The sequence below is a fragment of the Trachymyrmex septentrionalis genome, unplaced genomic scaffold (genome assembly GCF_001594115.1).
Source record: "Trachymyrmex septentrionalis isolate Tsep2-gDNA-1 unplaced genomic scaffold, Tsep1.0 scaffold147, whole genome shotgun sequence".
NCBI lineage: Eukaryota > Metazoa > Arthropoda > Insecta > Hymenoptera > Formicidae > Trachymyrmex > Trachymyrmex septentrionalis.
Genome location: NW_017304620.1, coordinates 344,711 through 363,896, shown reverse-complemented (window position 1 = coordinate 363,896; position 19,186 = coordinate 344,711). Strand labels below are relative to the sequence as shown.

The window sequence follows — 19,186 nt, the reverse complement described above, 5'->3', positions numbered from 1 at the left end:
CACACACACACACACACACACACACACACACACACACACACACACACACATATTTATGACTTATTGTTTTTCCCTCGATCTGACCTATGATAATTTAAGCGCTCGTTAGATCTGTTTGATACTCCAAACTGCTTAGGCGGAATTCAAACAATTTCGCATAAAATGCATACATTAATAAAAGTTAAATTGTGAATAATAACTGCATCCAAAACTTTATGAGAAGATTTGGCGACCGTGGAAGTGAGTTACTTGCCGCTTATTTGGTTGTATTTAAGTTTTCATAAGTATTTGAATTTAAAACAGATTCCACTACAGTTTTGGCAACCTGTGAGTGACTATCTTGACATCAGATCAAATCGCGAAATCAAATATAGAATAAGAATATTGCTGAAAAAGACTTCAAAGAGAGTCGAAACGTTAAAGAATTCTCAAGTTTTTTTAAATAAAGATGATATCTATACATCAAATAAAGTAACTTATAAAATAAATTTACTTATTTAAAAAAAATAATTTGCGCACCTCCTTCTATGCTGATTTTCAGTAGCCTATATTATTTTTATTTTTGTTATTTTGTATTCACTCTTACTCTGCATTATCTGCACATAGCTTACAGGCATAGGGTAAACAGGAATCAGTAAAAGAATATTTATTAAATATTAATTTCACATTATTTATTTGATTTATTATTAATATTGATTTATATAAAATAATTGTTTAATGTTTATTTAACATTAATTTAATAAAATAAATAATTCAAGTAAAGGCTTTAATGAGCAAATTAAAACGTTAAAGAGAAGTTTTTGAAAGCCAACACAGGTTGTATTGTTAATTACATATACTTTATTATAAAAGATAAATATAAGTTTCGATCCTAATTTGGATCATCTTCAGATAAACTTAATATTCACATAAAATAATAATCATAGACATCGTCACGAATATCGGAGTAACAGTTGTCAAGAGCATCGATGTAAGAGAGTCAATATAGTCAAATATTGACTAGTTCTCACGTCCATATCTCGTTAATGGTTGTTCATCAAATTTTTATAAACTAAATAACATAGTGCAACAATATGATGCTACTAAAAGTTAATTGTAACAAAATGTGCACTTACATGAATGATGAGGTTGATAACAATATCTACGTGTATATCATCATCATATTGTCAGGTTTATTGTATATTACAATAGACTAATTTAATGAAAATAATTATTGATAATGTTATAAATTACAAAAATAAGGATAAATTAAAACTTACATGATCTTACATCTCTGTAGTAATCTCTGTAAAACTTACATATCTGGTAATAGACGATGAAACTGATAATTAACGGTGAGAACATTATAGACATAATGAACGTCAAAATAATTGCGGAATATATAAGTAAAATTGATAAGCAATACAAAGAGAGAAAAATGTCATAAATTCGCGAATATATTCAAATATATTATTATAGAATAAAAATATTTAGAGATGAAGTGTCAGTTTGCAAATTCAGTTCATGTTTCTGTTTTTTTATATGTACTCGTATTATCTCTGATATCAGTCTTTTTGATAAAATTTTGTCTTCGTCATAAATTTTTATGTAATCCTAATCAAAATCATGCCAATTCTAACCTGTTCCGTAATTACAGCATGTTGAGTCATGTTCCAATTTATGTAATTTCTATGTTCTTTAATATTATTATTATTTAATATTGCTATTAGATGACGACTAGTTTGACGAATATATAAGACGTCATAATCTTTACAGTTGTTACATCCCGATAAAATTCTCTCTTTCCTTATTATACAATAAATATACGATTTATACCTTACTTTTATCTTATCTCTAGTTTAAGATTTCGTCTTGGTTTTGATATTTTGTCCTTATTTTATCTTTATTTCGAAATTTTATCATACCTTTTATATGTTGTAAAATTCTTTTCCCTTTTATAGCAGGGCATATTTAGTTCCTTTATTTAAACATTCAAACCAACAGATAGCTAACGCGTCACATAGATAAAGAATATCTATTCTACAATCTTTCCTTTTCTTTTGAAGGTTCCTTTTTCTAAAATAATAACTGAACAATAGCATATATGCCTAATAATTAAGTAGTATTATATATTAAGTAGTATTATATATTAAATAATAGTATATATTAAGATCTTCCCGAATGCGAGGATGAATATCTTTATTTTTCTTTTTTCTTTCTTTTCTTTTTTTCTTTTTCTCAATAAAATTAAAACTAATTTAAAATTTAGAATATATCATTACTTCGCCTCGCATAAGGATGTTAGTTAAGTAAAACCAAATTTTTATTATAAATTATTAAAAATCTCAACTATTATCTTAAGATTAAATTTGTTGGGACTAGGGCTTACGCGGAGCCTTGCTGCCTTAAGGAAATAAACGCGAGTATAGGTTCTACCAAACCTTGAGGAACATTGATTGGTCCTGAAGGAACACTCCCACATTTATTTCCAAAATATAAAAGGAACTGCCGAAAGCAGGAACGAGCAGAGAGAGAGTGTGTAAAAGAGTAAAAGTAGAACTTATCCAGCATAATTAGAAATCGAGGTAAGAACCATCCTCGCGCTTCGTCAGAAACCTACTCGTTTGTTTTTTTCTTTTCTTTTCCTTGTTTTATTTTACTTATTAAACGAAAATACTGAACTAAATCAGCTGAAACCTAAATCTCTGCTCTGCGTCTCATTCAGCTACATATACATGTGAGTATCCGAGAGGCTGTTGTGACTCGCTGCCAATAGCGTGGCCATCTTACGACACTCCTTCGAAACTTTGATAATTTCTTTGTGCTACCTCCATGTCAACTAAAGGCGGACGAAGGCAGCGAGAGAAGAGATTGAGATTTCAAATAAAATCAGTTCTTATTTCAAACCACGATCCTTTCCCCTATTTTCAAAAATTAGCACAGTTACTAGACCAAAAAACCCGAAAGACTCACCCCGAAAGTACATATATATTGAAGTGAATATTCCCTCAAACGGTTGGAAATCAATCTCGCGTTTCCTAACTACAAGGACATTCGAAAAGCCGATCCACACAGATTCGCCTATAAGCTTCGTAATCTTTTTGGCAAAATTATCCTTCCGAGTAATTATCCAATACTTCCTAGTGGACATCCTTAACCGCACAACTTGATCTCTGACCCCCGAGTAAATTGCTTAAATTGATCTTAAAATCGGAGAAAATCTCAACAGCGACACGACGTAACACAATCAATTCCATATATTATTCGGATCGAGATAATGTAAGAAGAGTATTCTCAACTTCTATGAATTTGCTAAGTTTGTCAATCCCCTTATATGCCACACTTATTGAATTATAACGAATTTGTTTTAAAAATGTTTTTGATTTTTTTTTAGAAATATGCAGAATGAATGGTATGATGAAAAAACGTTTTTGTTTTTATTTTTATTTTCGTCTGAATTAGTCGAATTTCTTATATATTTTACTTGATCAAATTTTTTGTACAATCTCTTTTTAATAGTAGAAATTATTAACTTTAACAGAAGTATTCATTACTTAATAGTATTCTAATAATCTTATCGAAATTGTTTTGATAAAAAAAAATTAGGATGAAAAAGGAAAAGAATTCCTAGACAAAGAGGCCATTGTGATTTTATTACCCATAGCGAGAAGTATGGGAAGTGAGTAACTTTTTACTTTATATAAAACATATAAAAACAATACATACAATATATTTAAACCCAGTCGCGGTCGCTTGAAGGAGAGGTGGGCTTTTCAAAATGTTGTAGATTTTGAATTTTTTATTGAAAGTGTCAAGATTGAATGTTGTTGCAATCAATAGTTATTACTCTTATTCCAAGATAGGCGGATTTCCATACCTCTCAGAAGAGTGCAAAGAATCGCCATACTGGGCCAAAGTGGTAAATTTTTTCTGAAAAAAAAAAATCGATAGCAATAAGGTTGAATTTTTTTCTACTACTTGATCATTTGTCGAGAAATATGATTCTCATACCTTTTGAATGATCACAAAGACAGCCATACCTAGCCAAACACGTATAATTTTTTTACTCCTATTGTAAAATTATTCATATTTGGGTAAGTATGGCTGCTTTAGTACTATCTAAAAGATATGGGAATCACATTTCTCGACAATTGATATCAAAATTAAATAATAATGATAGACAAAAATTCAATTTTGTTGCTAACAATTTTTTTCTGAAAAAATTTACTTTACACTTTGACCCAGTATGACGATTCTTTGTACTCTTTTGAGGGGTATGGGAGTCCATCTATCTTGGAATAAGGGTATTAATTATTGATTGCAACAATATTCAACCTTGACACTTTCAATACAAAAATCAAAATCTGCAATATTTTAAAAAGCCCACGTCTTCTTCAAGCGACCGCGGGCTTAATACATATATTATACGAGGGTCGTTTGAAAAGTCCGTGCAAAGTCACTGCTGATGGCACTACTGGCGCGTATCAAGGTTAGATTTAGTTAGTAGCATCTCTTGGAGGAACACACACCAAGTTACAGCCAGATCGGTCTATTTGTTTGTGTTTGGCATTCATTTGAATCGAGGAAGTCGAGGGGGGTTTGTTTCTGCAATCACGTCCTCGTTTCCATAAAATCTTTTTCCCGCCAGCCATTTCTTCATATTGGGGAACAAATAGTAGTCCGAGGGAGCCAAGTCTGGAGAATAGGGGGGATGTGAGACGAGTTGGAACCCTAATTCCATTAATTTTGCGACCACAACTGCTGAGGTGTGAGCTGGTGCGTTATTGAAAATCACTCGACTTCCTCGATTCAAATGAATGCCAAACACAAACAAATAGACCGATCTGGCTGTAACTTGGTGTGTGTTCCTCCAAGAGATGCTACTAACTAAATCTAACCTTGATACGCGCCAGTAGTGCCATCAGCAGTGACTTTGCACGGACTTTTCAAACGACCCTCGTATATTGAAACTTGAAATACAAAGCGCCTTACTGGTCCGAGTGTTAAGAGGTTGAACTACTATATAATATACATTCATTTAAATTGAATTAATTTTCAGAAATAATAATTGCGCGCCGATAGATTATCGGACATTTACACAATCAATCTGAAACAAATAATTCCCCTAAAATTTCCCAAATCTTAAAAAACTGTAATAAATTTATTTCTGAAAATTAATTCAATTTAAATGAGTGTATATTATATAGTAGTTCAACATCTTAACACTCGGATCGATAAGGCGCTTCGTATTTCAAGTTTTAATATAAACGGTCTCGTTTCCAATTATATTACATATACCATCTGATCAAATTTGACCCGGACTGGTTAAAAAAAACAACAATTTTATGTATTTTAATACAAATCTTTATGATCGCCTTCAAAATAGCCTCCTTCTGAGCCAATACAAGCACGCCAACGATTAATCCAATTTTCCATGCACTTCTTATAGGCCTCGGCCGGGATGGCCTTTAGTTCCTTCAGAATTTCTTTTTATGGCCTCAATCGATTCATGGCGCGTTCCCCGGAGCGGATATTTGAGTTTCGGAAACAGAAAAAAGTCACAGGGAGCCAAATCTGGCGAATACGGTGGCTGAATGATGACTTTTATTTCGTGTTTGGCCAAAAATTCAGTCACAATCAGGCTGGAATGTGACGGCGCATTATCGTGGTGAAAAATCCATGAATTGTCTGCCCACAAATCCGGCCGTTTACGACGAATTGCTTCACGTAGACGCCTCAAAACGGCCAAGTAGTATTCCTTATTGACCGTTTGACCCTCTGGAACGAATTCATGGTGAACCACACCACGGTAATCGAAGAAAACGATGAGCATCGTCTTGATTTTCGACCGACTTTGACGTGGTTTTTTCGGCTTCGGTTCATTTTTGGCGCGCCACTCGCTAGATTGTTGGGCAGTTTCGACGTCATATTCATAAACCCACGTCTCGTCACCAGTAATGACGCGTTTGATGAATGTAGGGTCATCAGTTACGTTGGCAAGCATCTCTTCTGCGACCTCTACTCGACGTGCTTTTTGCAAAAAATTCAGGTCTTTCGGTACGAGTCTGGCGGCGATGCGCTTCATACCCAAAACATTAACCAAAATGTGTTGAGTCGATCCATAAGAGATGTTGAGAGCTTCTGCTATCTCTCTAATGCCAACACGACGATTTTCAAGCACAATTTCCTTCACTTTTTCCATGTTATCGTCGTTAACAGAGGTGGATGGACGACTCGCATGAGACAAGTTTTCTACGACCTCACGACCCTCACTGAATGCTTTATGCCACTCAAATACTTGCGTTCTCGATAGAGTAGACTCCCCAAAACACTTCTGCAACATTTTCAATGATTCCGTAGCCGTAATTCCATTGGAAACACAAAATTTCAAGCAAACTCGTTGTTCAATTTTTTTTTTCATAGTAAAAATCGCCAGAGAAACTTTTTGCGTCGTAAACAAATGGCTGTCAAACACACACTAACTAACGTATCCCGCTCAAATTTCACACGAATGTCAGAGAAGGTTGTACCAATCTAGAAAAAAAAAATTTTTACCGATTCAATTTACGCGCGCGGTTTAAATGGACCAGTCCGGGTCAAATTTGATCAGATGGTATATTGTTTTAATGTTTTGAATTAATGTTATGAAATAAAAAGTTACCCACTTCTCATACTTGTTGCTATAGGTAAAAAAATTACTACAGTGGCCTCTTGGTCTACCCATCCACTGAATTAATTATATTGCCCAATTTCTAACAAAGAGAATGCCAAAAAAAAAAAATTTAATATTGTCCTGAAAATGGATTTGTGATACCAATCGTGTATAATGTGGTGTTGTTTTTTTTAATTAAAACAACATCTAAACAACATCTAAATTTAAAAAGTTGCCTCCTATTTTCTACAGTAAAACGTCTAAGATGGTATGAATTAAATGTAGTTAAAAGTTCGTCAATATATAAGACGCCTCATATGCCAGAGCGATATCATTCACGTATCTAAGATAGAAAACCGATGGAATAGAAAGTTTTTTAAAGAACATGATTCTCAATTCTGTGTCACTATATCCGTCATAATTGGGGACAAAAGAAACCCCATAGGAACTCCAAAAGTTTGTTTGTAAAATTTGTCATTATTAGAACTGGATTAAAGTCCTGAGATCGCATCAACCGTAGCTAGGTCTCCTAACTACGCCTCATTTGCCACCGCTGTAGTACCGTCGCTCGGACGAATGGCAGTAGAGAGAATAATGAAGAACACGTTACAGTTGATTTTAGTCGGTACGTCGGTCGGCAGATAATCCGAATTCTAGTCATTATAAATAAAATATGTGGAATTTAATACTAATTTTAAGGCTTTAAAAAATTCACTTTTAATGGTGTCAATGTTTCTTTTAACCAAAGACCAACTGTTCGCAATTCCTTCCAAAGCTAGATCTACAGGTATGTTAGTAACTAACGAAATCATGCCAAGAAATGAAAGAGAATCATCTTACATCGATACTCTTGACAATTGTTACTCCTATATTCGTGACGTTTATGATTATTATTTTTTGTAAATATTAAGTTCATACTGAAAAGTGAAATGTATATTTATCTTTTATAATAATTAATAAAGTATGTGTAATTATACACTTACAACTTGTGTTAGCTCTAAAAGCTTCTCTTTAACGTTTGATTTATTTATTAGATCTTTCGATCTACTTGAATTATTTGTTTAATTGTGCACTGCCTGAAAAATGCGTTATACTAGAAATTAATTTGGAGGGAGAGGGTTGCGGTAAACTTTGTTTCATGTAAAAAATTGGATGCCCATAGGCAGAAGGGGACATGAGATGAACTTTATTTCGTGGAAAGTCAGGTCACGTGAAACACTTCGTACTGTTAACATCTATGCTTGTTGCTCTGTTCAGTTTTCGCCCTATGACTCAATTTTTATCTTCTTTCTTACAAGTGCCGCTATTGTTTTAATAGTTTTCTTTTCATTTGCGTGTCTTGTTGCAACCATATTATAGTTCTTTGGCTTACACGCTTGTTGGATAAATTTTAATTGTGCCAGATGTTGGCGGCGGGCGGAATATTTTTCTGCCAGTGATGCGATCTTTCCGTGCGTTTTGTTATTGTGATATTGCATTATTATTGCGTTTTAGGCCCGTATTTATAATCGTTTCTCAAATCTCATCTTAAGAGCGTATCAGGCGAGACTCTATTTGTATCTACTCAGAATAGAGTTTTATGTCTTGAGACATAGACGATTCAATAGTCATGTCTTAATTAAAATTCAATTGAAACTGTATTTATCCGAGAAGAGGAACGAATATTCAAACATTTAAATAGTATAATATTGATATATTCTATACATACATATATGTAGGTTGTAATATACACTCTAATAAAAAAATTATAAAATTTTTTTTTCTCAAATCTCTATTTTTTCTCATTTCTAGATCACACTACATTAGGAGACCAAAAAATGGTGGATTTTCATTTTTTCTAAAAAGAAAGAATATTTATCGTTTTAAAACTTTTGGCACGTTTTAATATAACTATTGTAGAGTACATACAAATTTTTATATGAAAAAAATATAAATAATAAATCTATAATAATTACAATAGAAAATATATTAGATAATTCGCTCGTATAAATTTCAAACAATAAAATAAAGAGCTTCTATCAGGTCATTTCAATAAACGAGCTCTGAAAAGTGTAAACAGTAAATTTTATTATTCTTTTATAATATTATAATTCTACGGAACGTTTTGACCATACTAAGTCCTCATCAACCGTGTTTTTAAATGAAATAAAAATCTCTAAACAATAATTTATATAAACATATTAAAAATTTAGAAATTAATTTCGGCAACGGTATAAAAAAATGTAATAATCGGATCATCTCATCCACAATCACAATATGTGTTACAAATTTAACCATGTTATGCTGATAAGGGAGGCAACTCAAAAATTCAAAAAATTCTAAAACTGGGTGTGCAAGTAGAGTTGTTCATCCGTAACACAAAACTATTTTTTATTTGTGCGGAATTTCAATTTTAGAGGATAAAACATCCCTTTGAAAAAAATCTGTTTTTTTCTTTCCAAGTGAATATCGTCGAAACTATAAGAGATGGAAAACAATTTCCACATTAAAAACTAAATGGTTTTATAAGTACTACAGAACTGTAATAAAAAAATTTTTTTTAATTAATTATTTATTGTATACCCCTATCACCATCCTTATTTTCAAAAATTATTATCATTTATGTAATTAAAATTAAAGACCATATTACGCTGAAAACGACGATGTATATGATAATTATGTTTCAAAAATCCATTTTTCAAATATAAAGGAAAACTTCTCTATTTGCGAGCCCTATACCTATTGGTGTCATACCACGTTGGCTGCGCGAAGTAGCGTGAAAGGCAAATGCAATACAATCCATCAGTACAGCAGCAACTATTGAAATAAGAGGTTTTATATAACGACAATAATAATAATAATAAAAGTGATGCGTTTTGCGGTTTTCCTTCGTGTCCAGATCCATTCTTGAAATGCCAACGTTTCGTGGACCTTGCAGTCCACTTCATCAGAGCGAAAAGTAGCCTGATACTGAGCTGTTACTCCGGGCCGTCCCTTTTTATACGCTACTTGTTGGAGTGGTGGGGAGAGAGAATTGTGGGTGAAGGAGAGAGAGAAAGGGGAGAGGAATCGGTCAATCTTCAACAACCGGGAGAATGGTTTTCCATATTTTATTTATGTTGTAGCCATTATTTCTATTTAGATTGTTAGGATGTTTTTGTATCTCTATGGCTTCTCTATACTTTCATGGAAAGTATGAAGTAATGTTGGTTATTGTGGTCGTTTTATCAAACAGTATTTGATGTCCTGTTTCGATGTTGTGTTCTGATAATGCTGACGTGTTTTAGCCTGACATCACGTTGGTGTTCTTTTATCCGTAGATTGACCATTCTCCCGATTTCTTCAATGTATACTTGCCCGCAGGAAATATTTTGTATACTCCTGCGGAGTTGAGTGGAGGTCTTTAATCTTTAGGATTTCTTAAGATTTATCCTATTTTTTTGGGTGGTTTAAAGATAGTTCGGATATTGTGTTTGTTTAATATTTTTGCCAATCTAATCTGTTGACATATGGGAGAATGGATAGAATCCTTTTGTCTGGTCGTGTGTCAGAGGTCGTCTTGTTTGTATGTTTATTCATTGTTTTAATTTTTTTTTTTGTTGTGTCCGTTTTTCTGGAAGAAAAGTTAGTTTTAAGTGGTTGAGTTTAGTCTGTAGATGTTCTTTGTCAGAGATGATGAAAGCTCTATGTACAAGTGATTTGATTGCAGACTGTTTCTGTGATGGGTGATGATGCGACTCGGCATGTAGGTATCTATCTGTGTGTGCTGGTTTTCTGTACACTTAATAGCCTAAGGTACCGTCAGTTTTCTTAGAGACAAGAACATCTAAGAAGGGGAGTTTTACGTTTTTTTCTATCTATAGTGAAGTGGATATTTGAATGTTGATTGTTGAGGAAAATAAGGAATTTACGAAGTTCGGCTCTGCTGTGTCTCCGTATCACGAATGTGTCGTCTACATATTGGAACCAAACTTCTGATTTCTTAGATGTTTATTTGAGGGCCTCTTTCTCAAAATAAAGCTCCATAAAGATGTTGGCGATTACAGGAGAAATAAGAGAATCCATTACCGCCTGAAGTTCATTCATAAAATTGGTTGTTATAGGAGAAGTAAGTGGTTGTTAAGCAATGCTCTATTAGTGGGATGAGATCGGAGGGGACTTTACCATATGTGAAACTTTTATTATGTGTAACATGTCTTTTATTGAAACTTGTGTGAAAAGGGATTCTACATCAAAACTTACCAGGTGTACAAGTATGAAATGCGGATTTGAGAAAACAGATGGCGCATCAATGCAGTGTGTGGTATAAAGATTTGACTGTTATGCCATTTTGAAGTGCCATCAACAAGTGTCAGACGCGCACGAGTGATAAATTGAAAAAGTGTTTGCATAGTGTTGTATTGCTGTGTTCGATATGTCGAAATTTATACCAAACAAAGAACATTCGCGGATAGCATTAATTTTTTGTTTTTATTTGAAGAAAACTGCTGCTGAATCATACCGATTACTTCGAGAAACTTATGGTGAACATGTTCCATCGCAAGATACGTGTGAACGATGATTTCGGCGTTTTAAAAGTGGTGACTTCGATGTTACAGACAAGGAACACGGAAAACCGCTAAAAAGGTACAAAGATGTGGAATTGCAAGCATTGTTGGACGAAGATGATTCACAAACACAAAAACAACTCGCAGAGCAATTGAGCGTTAGTCAACAAGCTGTTTCCAATCGCCTACGAGAGATGGGAAAGATTCAGAAGATCGGAAGATGAATACCGCATGAGTTGGACGGCAGGCAGATGGAGAGGCGCAAAAACACGTATGAAATTTTGCTTGCACGATACAAAAGGAAATCGTTTTTGCATCGTATCGTTAGTGGGGATGAAAAGTGGATTTATTTTGAGAATCCCAAGCGCAAAAAATCATGGGTAGACTCAGGCGCACCATCCACATCGACCGCAAGACCGAATCGCTTTGGCAGAAAGACGATGCTCTGTGTTTGGTGGGACCAGAAGGGTGTGGTCTATTATGAGCTGTTAAAACCTGGTGAAACGGTTAATGCTGGACGCTACCAACAACAATTGATCGATTTGAACCGTTCGCTGCTTGAAAAAAGACCAGAATACCAAAAGAGACAACACAAAGTCATTTTTCTTCATGACAATGCTCCATCACATACGGCAAAACCGGTTCGCGACACGTTGGAAGCACTCAGCTGGGAAGTTCTACCCCATGCGGCTTACTCACCAGACTTGGCTCCTTCCGATTATCACTTGTTTGCATCGATGGGTCACGCACTTGCTGAGCAGAGCTTTGGTTCGTACGAAGATGTGAAAAAGTGGCTCGGTGAATGGTTCGCGGCAAAGGGGGAAAATTTTTACTGGCGTGGTATCCACAAATTGCTCGAAAGATGGGAAAAATGTGTAACTAGCAATGAAGCATACTTTGAATAAAGCTCTTTTTATCATTCTTCCGAATTTAACATGTTTTTTTTTTAAATCCGCGTTTCATACTTGTACACCTGGTACAAGCAGGTCTGTGGGACGTAGTCGAATTTGTTGGATCTTTTTTATAAAGTCCGTTGAATTGGTTATGTGTGATTCGGATTTTCTAGTGAAGGGTTGTAGTGTTATGCTAGGAAGCGGAATAAGTTGTACGTCGGGAAGTGTATGGCGCTGACAATCAGTCTGAGGGGGTTGTTTGGTTTGTGTACTTGTATTAGTCCATACAGTCTTGGAAGAGTATTTGTAGGTTTTAATGTTGATTTGGTTTTACTGGGAATGTTTGTTTTCTCCACTAGGATCTTGGTGTTTTGTGCGATTGTATTAGTTGGATCTTTGATAAGCTTTTTGTATGCTTTGTCCAAAAGAAGATTCTTCATCTTTTTCTTATAGTCTGATGTGTTCATGACTACTGTCGTGTTGCCTTTGTCGGCTGGAAGCACGATGATGTCTGTGTCCCTGTTAAGGTCTTGGAGAGCCAACCGCTCTTGTCTAGTGGTGTTAAGTGGAGGGGGTTTGGTTTTGGAAAGAATATTACTTGTCTGAGGATATTATCTGCTTATTCTGATGGGAGTCGGTAGATGGTTGACTCTATTTGGCTGATAATCTCTTCCTTTGGAATCTTTCTAGGTGCCACTGCAAAGTTAGGGCCTTTGGCAAGCGCAAATGTCTTGAGACAAGTCTTTTTTGGATAGGTTCTTGACGTTAAGTAGACAGGTTTGTGGATTTTTGTGAGATACAAGGTTTATGTATTTTTGTTTCTGTCTTTCAGAGGATTGTGTGTGTGTCATCATAGCTTGTTCGTATGTAATACGATCTAAGGTTTGCCAGATATCATGCCGCAACATGGCGGATAGGAACAGATGGAGTTTAAAGGTTTTATGGGAGATCTAGGCTATTTGTGACTTAGTAAAGTGGATGCGTTCTTTGAGAATGAGTTTTATGAAGGATGTTTTTGGATTTGTGAGTTCCTAGATGGTCCTTAAGTAGTAGGAACTTTGGGATGATGTTTTTATCCCTGCAGCGTTTTAGGAATGCCAAATTTGATAGTAATTTGATAGATTTCTGGGCTAGGGAAGGCCTGAGTTTGCTGGAAGTGTTTATTTTAGCAAGGATACTCTCCTCGTAGAGGTATTTAATAATATTTTTGAAGCTTCCACGGGTGCTTTCTATATAAAGAGTGTCCCAAAATTAACGCAAGATTTGAATTTGCCGCCATTTGTGCAGTAAAGTGTTGGCAACCCAAAAAAAAACAATTTAACAGCTGATAGTTTAGGGTTAGTGAAAATGAGTTCGTTGAATGGATTATTGAATCATCAACAAATGGATGCTGATTTTTCGAGCAAAATCATCCTAAGCGATGAAGCACATTTTCACCTTGATGGCTTTGTTAATCGCCAAAATTGCCCCCTAGATCGTGTGATTTAACACCATTAGATTTCTTTTTATGGGGTTATTTGAAATCACAGGTCTATGTCAACAAGCCCACAACCACCCGTGCATTAAAGGAGGAGATTCAACGCTGCATCAACGAAATTCAGCCACATTTATGCAAAATGGTCATGGAAAATTTCGACAAACGAGTGCGTATGTGCATGCAAAGCCGTGGAGGCCATTTGCCCGATATGTTATTCCACAAATAACCCTATCCTATGTACTTTATGATTCAATAAAAAAATAACAATCAAAAGACTAAAAACTGTGTTTTCTATTTAATTCAAATCTTGCGTTAATTTTGGGACACCCTTTAAAAGTTATGCGTTTCGCGGGTTTCCTCCGTGTCCAAATCCATTCTTGCCAACGTTTCGTGAATCTTGCAGTCCACTTAGGGCGAAGAGCACTACTAATAGAGCACTGCTTAACAATCACTTACTTCTCCTATAACAATCAATTTTATGAACAAACTTCAGGAGCGGCAATGGGCTCTCCTATTTCTTTTGTAATCGCCAACATCTTCATGGAGCATTTTGAAAAAAAGGCCCTCAGAAAAACACCTAAGAAACCAGAAGTTTGGTTCCGTTATGTAGACGACACATTCGTGATATGGAGACACGGCAAAGCCGAACTCCGTAATTTCCTTATTTCTCTTAACAATCAACATCCAAATGTCCACTTCACTATAGATACAGAAGAAAACAGAAAACTCTCCTTCCTAGATGTTCTTGTCTCTAAGAAAGCTAACGGTACCTTAGGTCATCAAGTGTACAGAAAATGAACACACACAGATAGATACCTACATGCCGAGTCGCACCATCACCCATCACAGAAACAGTCTGCAATCAACTCACTTGTACATAGAGTTTTTACCATCTCTGACAAAGAACATCTACAAACAGAACTCAACCACTTAAAACTAGCTTTACAGAAAAACGGACACGACAAAAAAGATATAATTAAAACAATCAATAAACTTACAAACAAGACAACGATCTCTGACAAACAACTAGTCGAAAGGATTATCAACTAGTCGACATTCTCCCATATGTCAAAGGAACAACAAATCGGATTGGCAGGATATTAAACAAACACAATATCCGAACTATCTTTAAACCACCCAAAAAGATGGAACAAATCTTAAGAAATCCTAAAAATCGAAGACCTCCACTCAGCTCCGCAGGAGTATACAAAATACCTTGTTCCTGCGGGCAAGGAGAAACCGAGAGAATGGTGAACCTACGGATAAAAGAATACCAATGTGTTGTCAGGCTAAAACACGTCATCGCAGTCGCATTATCAGAACACAACATCGAAACAGGACATCAAATATTGTTTGATAAAACAACACAATAGCCAACATGACTTTATACTTTCCAAGAAAGTATAGAGAAGCCATAGAGAAAAACATTCTAACAATCTAAATAGAGATAATACAACATAAATAAAATATGAAAAACCATTCTCCCGGTTATTGAAGACTAACCAATTTCCTCTTCCCCTCTCTTTCTCCCTCCCTTACCAACAATTCTCTTCTTCCCCCCCCCCCTCACCACTCCAACAAGTACTATAAAAAAGGAACGGCCCGGGGGAACAGCTTAGTATCAGGCTGCTCTTCGTCCTGATAAAGTGGATTGTAAGATTCACGAAATGTTGGCATTTCAAGAATGGATCTGAACACGGAGGAAACTCGCGAAACATATAACTTTTATAGAAAGCACCCGTGGAAGCTTCAAGAATATTAACAATAATAATAATAATAATAGTAATAATGGTTTGTCAAAAACTGCTTGCAAAATCAGTCTCAAATATTTTTATAGTGTATAAAGATATGCACAAAACACTTTGGACAATTAAAAATAAAGCATGAATAAAGAAATTATCATTTTTATAAAATATCATGCATCAGATTTTGGTCTTAAGAATAGCTACTTGCAACATAGTGAAAAAAAAGATACTGTATCAACAGTAATTTCGCACTTAAAAATAATTTTGTGTTTTAGATGAATTACTCTATTTCGCAATGCTTCAGAATTTTCTGAATTTTTAAGTTGCCTAATTTCCCTTTTAAGTGGCTGGGCGTACGTCATGTCGCCATGGCAAAAAAAAATCGGAATCAGTAATGTCCATGATAACGAAGCCTCTGGAATTTTAAAAGGGAATAAATATGGAACATTGAAATTGTGGATCCAATATTTATTATTTTATTAAAAATAATTTTATTAATTCAATAACACTATTAATGAAACAATTATAATCAATTTTTGTATTTAAAGAAATTCTTGTTTAAACAAACCAAATCGTTGAATTTATAAAGTCAGTTTTACTATGTTTGATTATTAAAATAGTTCATATAAAGCGATATATATTATACTTACAATTAATTATTATTAATATACATTTGATTTGCAAATCGCACAATAAATAAAATGTTGCAAAAAACTTCATATTTTAACGTTAAATGACACCGTGTCATATTGATAATCTTGACTATTTTGCAAACCATACGATAAATGAAAGATATATAGTGTTTTGTAGGGCACAGATTGGACTATCAACGGAATAAGATTATGCAATTAATAATCTATTTGTGCAACATCTATTCGTAAATAAGTTTATGTAATCGTATATTTTGATTCATATAAATATATCCGAGCAAGTACTATTCCCAGTTTTATTTGTGATAACAATCAGTCACCATTCTGTTAATTGCTTGACAGAATTCTCTTTAAAATGACGTTATTTAATTTTGCAAACGTAATAAATATGTTAGCAACTACATTTCAAATTGCAAATATAACACAAACACCTATAACACCATTTGAAATTGAAATACATACTGAAATTCGCGACATTCTACAAAATGTTCAAAATACTCGTTCGGTATTATTATTATTAGAACATTGATTACGTTCTGGATTTTATCGATCCATCAGAACCACATAGAGTACAAGTTGTAGAGTATATTACGGCTGCAGAAAAAGAAGAAGATAAAGATAGTTTTGAACCTGAAGAACGCATTATTGATAACAAAGGTGGCAAAATCGACTTCAGTTATAAAAGAAAAGCTGTTCAATTTTGAAAGGATGGAAAAAAGGCCCGTAAAAAGATTTAACAGTCCAAGTTTCGCAAGGTTAAATCTTTAAATCAACTATACAGGTGGGAGACAAGTGTACAGAAAGGTGGAACAAATGCAGATAAATTCGCATTTATTACAGAATACGTATTGCAAAAGTTTAAAGAAGGTTATGATAGAAGATCTATTATTCATGACATGAATTTACGATTATGGGCCTTGGAGGCAAAGGACCAAGTTGACTTACCCGAATTTAAAGCAAGTAAATGGTGGATTTGGAAATTCAAGAATGTGCACAAAATTATTTCCCGCGAGATAACAACATTCAGAACTCAATTTACACTTGAAAATATTGGCAATCTAAAAGATGTCGCACAATCGTTTGTTTTAAATGTAAGATCTAACATCCCAGCTATCGGAGTTGAAGAAATTTATAATGCAGACGGGAATAGTTTTAACCTTGAAATACATTCTGGGCGAACATTAGCGAAATCAGGAACAAAAACAGTTGAAGCAATGGTTCAATCGGTATCTTCTACAACACATAGTTACACTATCATATTGATTATTTCGGCAAGTGGATCTCTTCTTTCACCACTATATATAGTGTTGAAAGAATCTACAGAAACATTTAGACCACGGGTGCAGAAAACTCTTCCGCCCAGTTAATATTTACATTAAATCGTCGAAGTCAGGAAAACTTACAACGGAACATTTCAAGACATGGTTTAGTGAAGTGTAAATCATGCACTTTATTAGATACAACCTTCCGAATATTGGCCGTAAAAACATGCTTGTACTCGACTCGTGGACAGGGCACTGTCCGAGTCAGCTGGAACAATACATTCCTGAAGAAAAAGAAGTAAAATTTATGATTATTCCAAAAAAAACGACAGGCTTTATTCAACCTTTAGATATGTTTAGTTTTAGGATTTGAAAGAATTTTGTGCAAACGTTTTCCGATAATGTAATTCTTCAAGAAAAAGATATTAATTTACACTCGCGTAATAACATAATTAAACTGCAATCATAACCAATTTTCTTCGCCTAGATTCAAAAATCTCTTCCAATATGCTTGGTTTAAAAATGGCTATTTAACAACACATACCGGCGAATTTCGAAACCCTGTAGATTTCAATTATTTCAAAAATAAAAAGCATATACCCAAATGTAGTATTTGTGGAAGAAGGCTTTTATGCGTTGTGCATAGTGTGGCGAGTATTTTTGTTTTCAACATTTTTATGAAGAATATCATTACTGTACTAATTACAATCCATAATTTAGAGATCCTCTACAATTTTGTGGTCTCTCGCAATGTACCATATAATTAAATTACAAAATATGTATAAAAAAAAGATTATATTATTAATGTATATTAATAGTAAGGAGTTAAACACATCTGTATTATTGAAAATGTAAATCGGAATGTTCAACAAGATTATCAATATTATTCTGCACAATTTAATATTAAAATAGAGTTCCACGCATTATCTTATCGCGGTTTGTAAAGTAATTAAATAAAATAACAAATAGTATATGTATGTATGTATGTTGCAGTTATTATAATTCATATACCTACGTCACTGTGATTATTTTCATTAATTTGAGAGTTTTATCTTTCACACATATAGTTGTCAGTACATACTGTTTTGCATATTTATGCCCTTTTAAAATTCCAGAGGCTTTGTTATCATGGATATTACTGATTTCGATTTTTTTCTATCATGGCAACATGATGTACGCCCAGACACTTAACAGGAAAGTTAGGCAACTCAAAAATTCAGAAAATTCTGAAGCATTGCGTGAAAATAGAATAGTTTATCTAAAACACAAAACTATTTTTGATTCGTGTGAAATTACTGTTGATTCAATATCTTTTTTTTCACTATGTTGCAAGTAACTGTTTTTACCAAAGACCAAAATTAAATGCATGATATTTTATAAAAATGATAATTTCTTTATTAATGCTTTGTTTTTAATTGTCCAAAGTATTTTGTGCATACCTTTATACACTATAAAAATATTTGGGACTGATTTTGCAAGCAGTTTGTCAATTATTATTATTATTACTATTATTATTACTATTATTGTTATTGTTGTTATATAAAAACTTTTATTTCAAAACTCTTATTTTAGTTGCTGCTGTACTGATACTGTACTGATGGATTGTATTGCATTTGCCTTTTACGCTATTTCGAGCAGCAAACGCGGTATGAGACCAATACGTACAGGGCTCGCAAATAGAGAAGTTTTCGTTCATATTTGTAAAATGGATTTTCGGAACATAATTATCATATACATCGTCGTTTAACTAAAATTAAAGAGCGTAAAATGCTCTTAATAAGAATTATAACTATTATTAATAAGTGTCGCAAAGTTGTACATATTGAGTTAACTTTTATAATAATTTGTGAAGTTAAACAAAGATGAAATACCATAATGTCGCAAACTTATGTAAAATGAATATAATAATTTGTGAATTTAAACAAAATCGTATAACATAACGTCAAAATTTTGATGAACGTATATACGAATATGAATGTGCGCGCGCGTGCGCATGTGTGTG

The 19,186-nt window shown here is 33.9% G+C and overlaps 2 protein-coding genes across 13 annotated transcripts in view; both read right to left on the bottom strand.

Moving 5' to 3' along the window:
* The window catches only part of LOC108745695 (glutamate-gated chloride channel), a 549,841-nt gene that overhangs the window by 333,539 nt on the left and 197,116 nt on the right, over positions 1–19,186 (bottom strand). The gene's annotated exons all lie outside the window — the stretch shown is intronic.
* LOC108745698 (putative uncharacterized protein FLJ37770) lies at positions 5,603–6,634 on the bottom strand. Its single transcript, XM_018482009.1, has 2 exons — positions 6,080–6,634; positions 5,603–5,672 (listed from the first exon to the last, which is right to left on the bottom strand). The coding sequence occupies exons 1-2, from the start codon at positions 6,398–6,400 to the stop codon at positions 5,640–5,642; spliced, it is 354 nt and encodes a 117-aa protein (XP_018337511.1). The 5' UTR covers positions 6,401–6,634; the 3' UTR covers positions 5,603–5,639.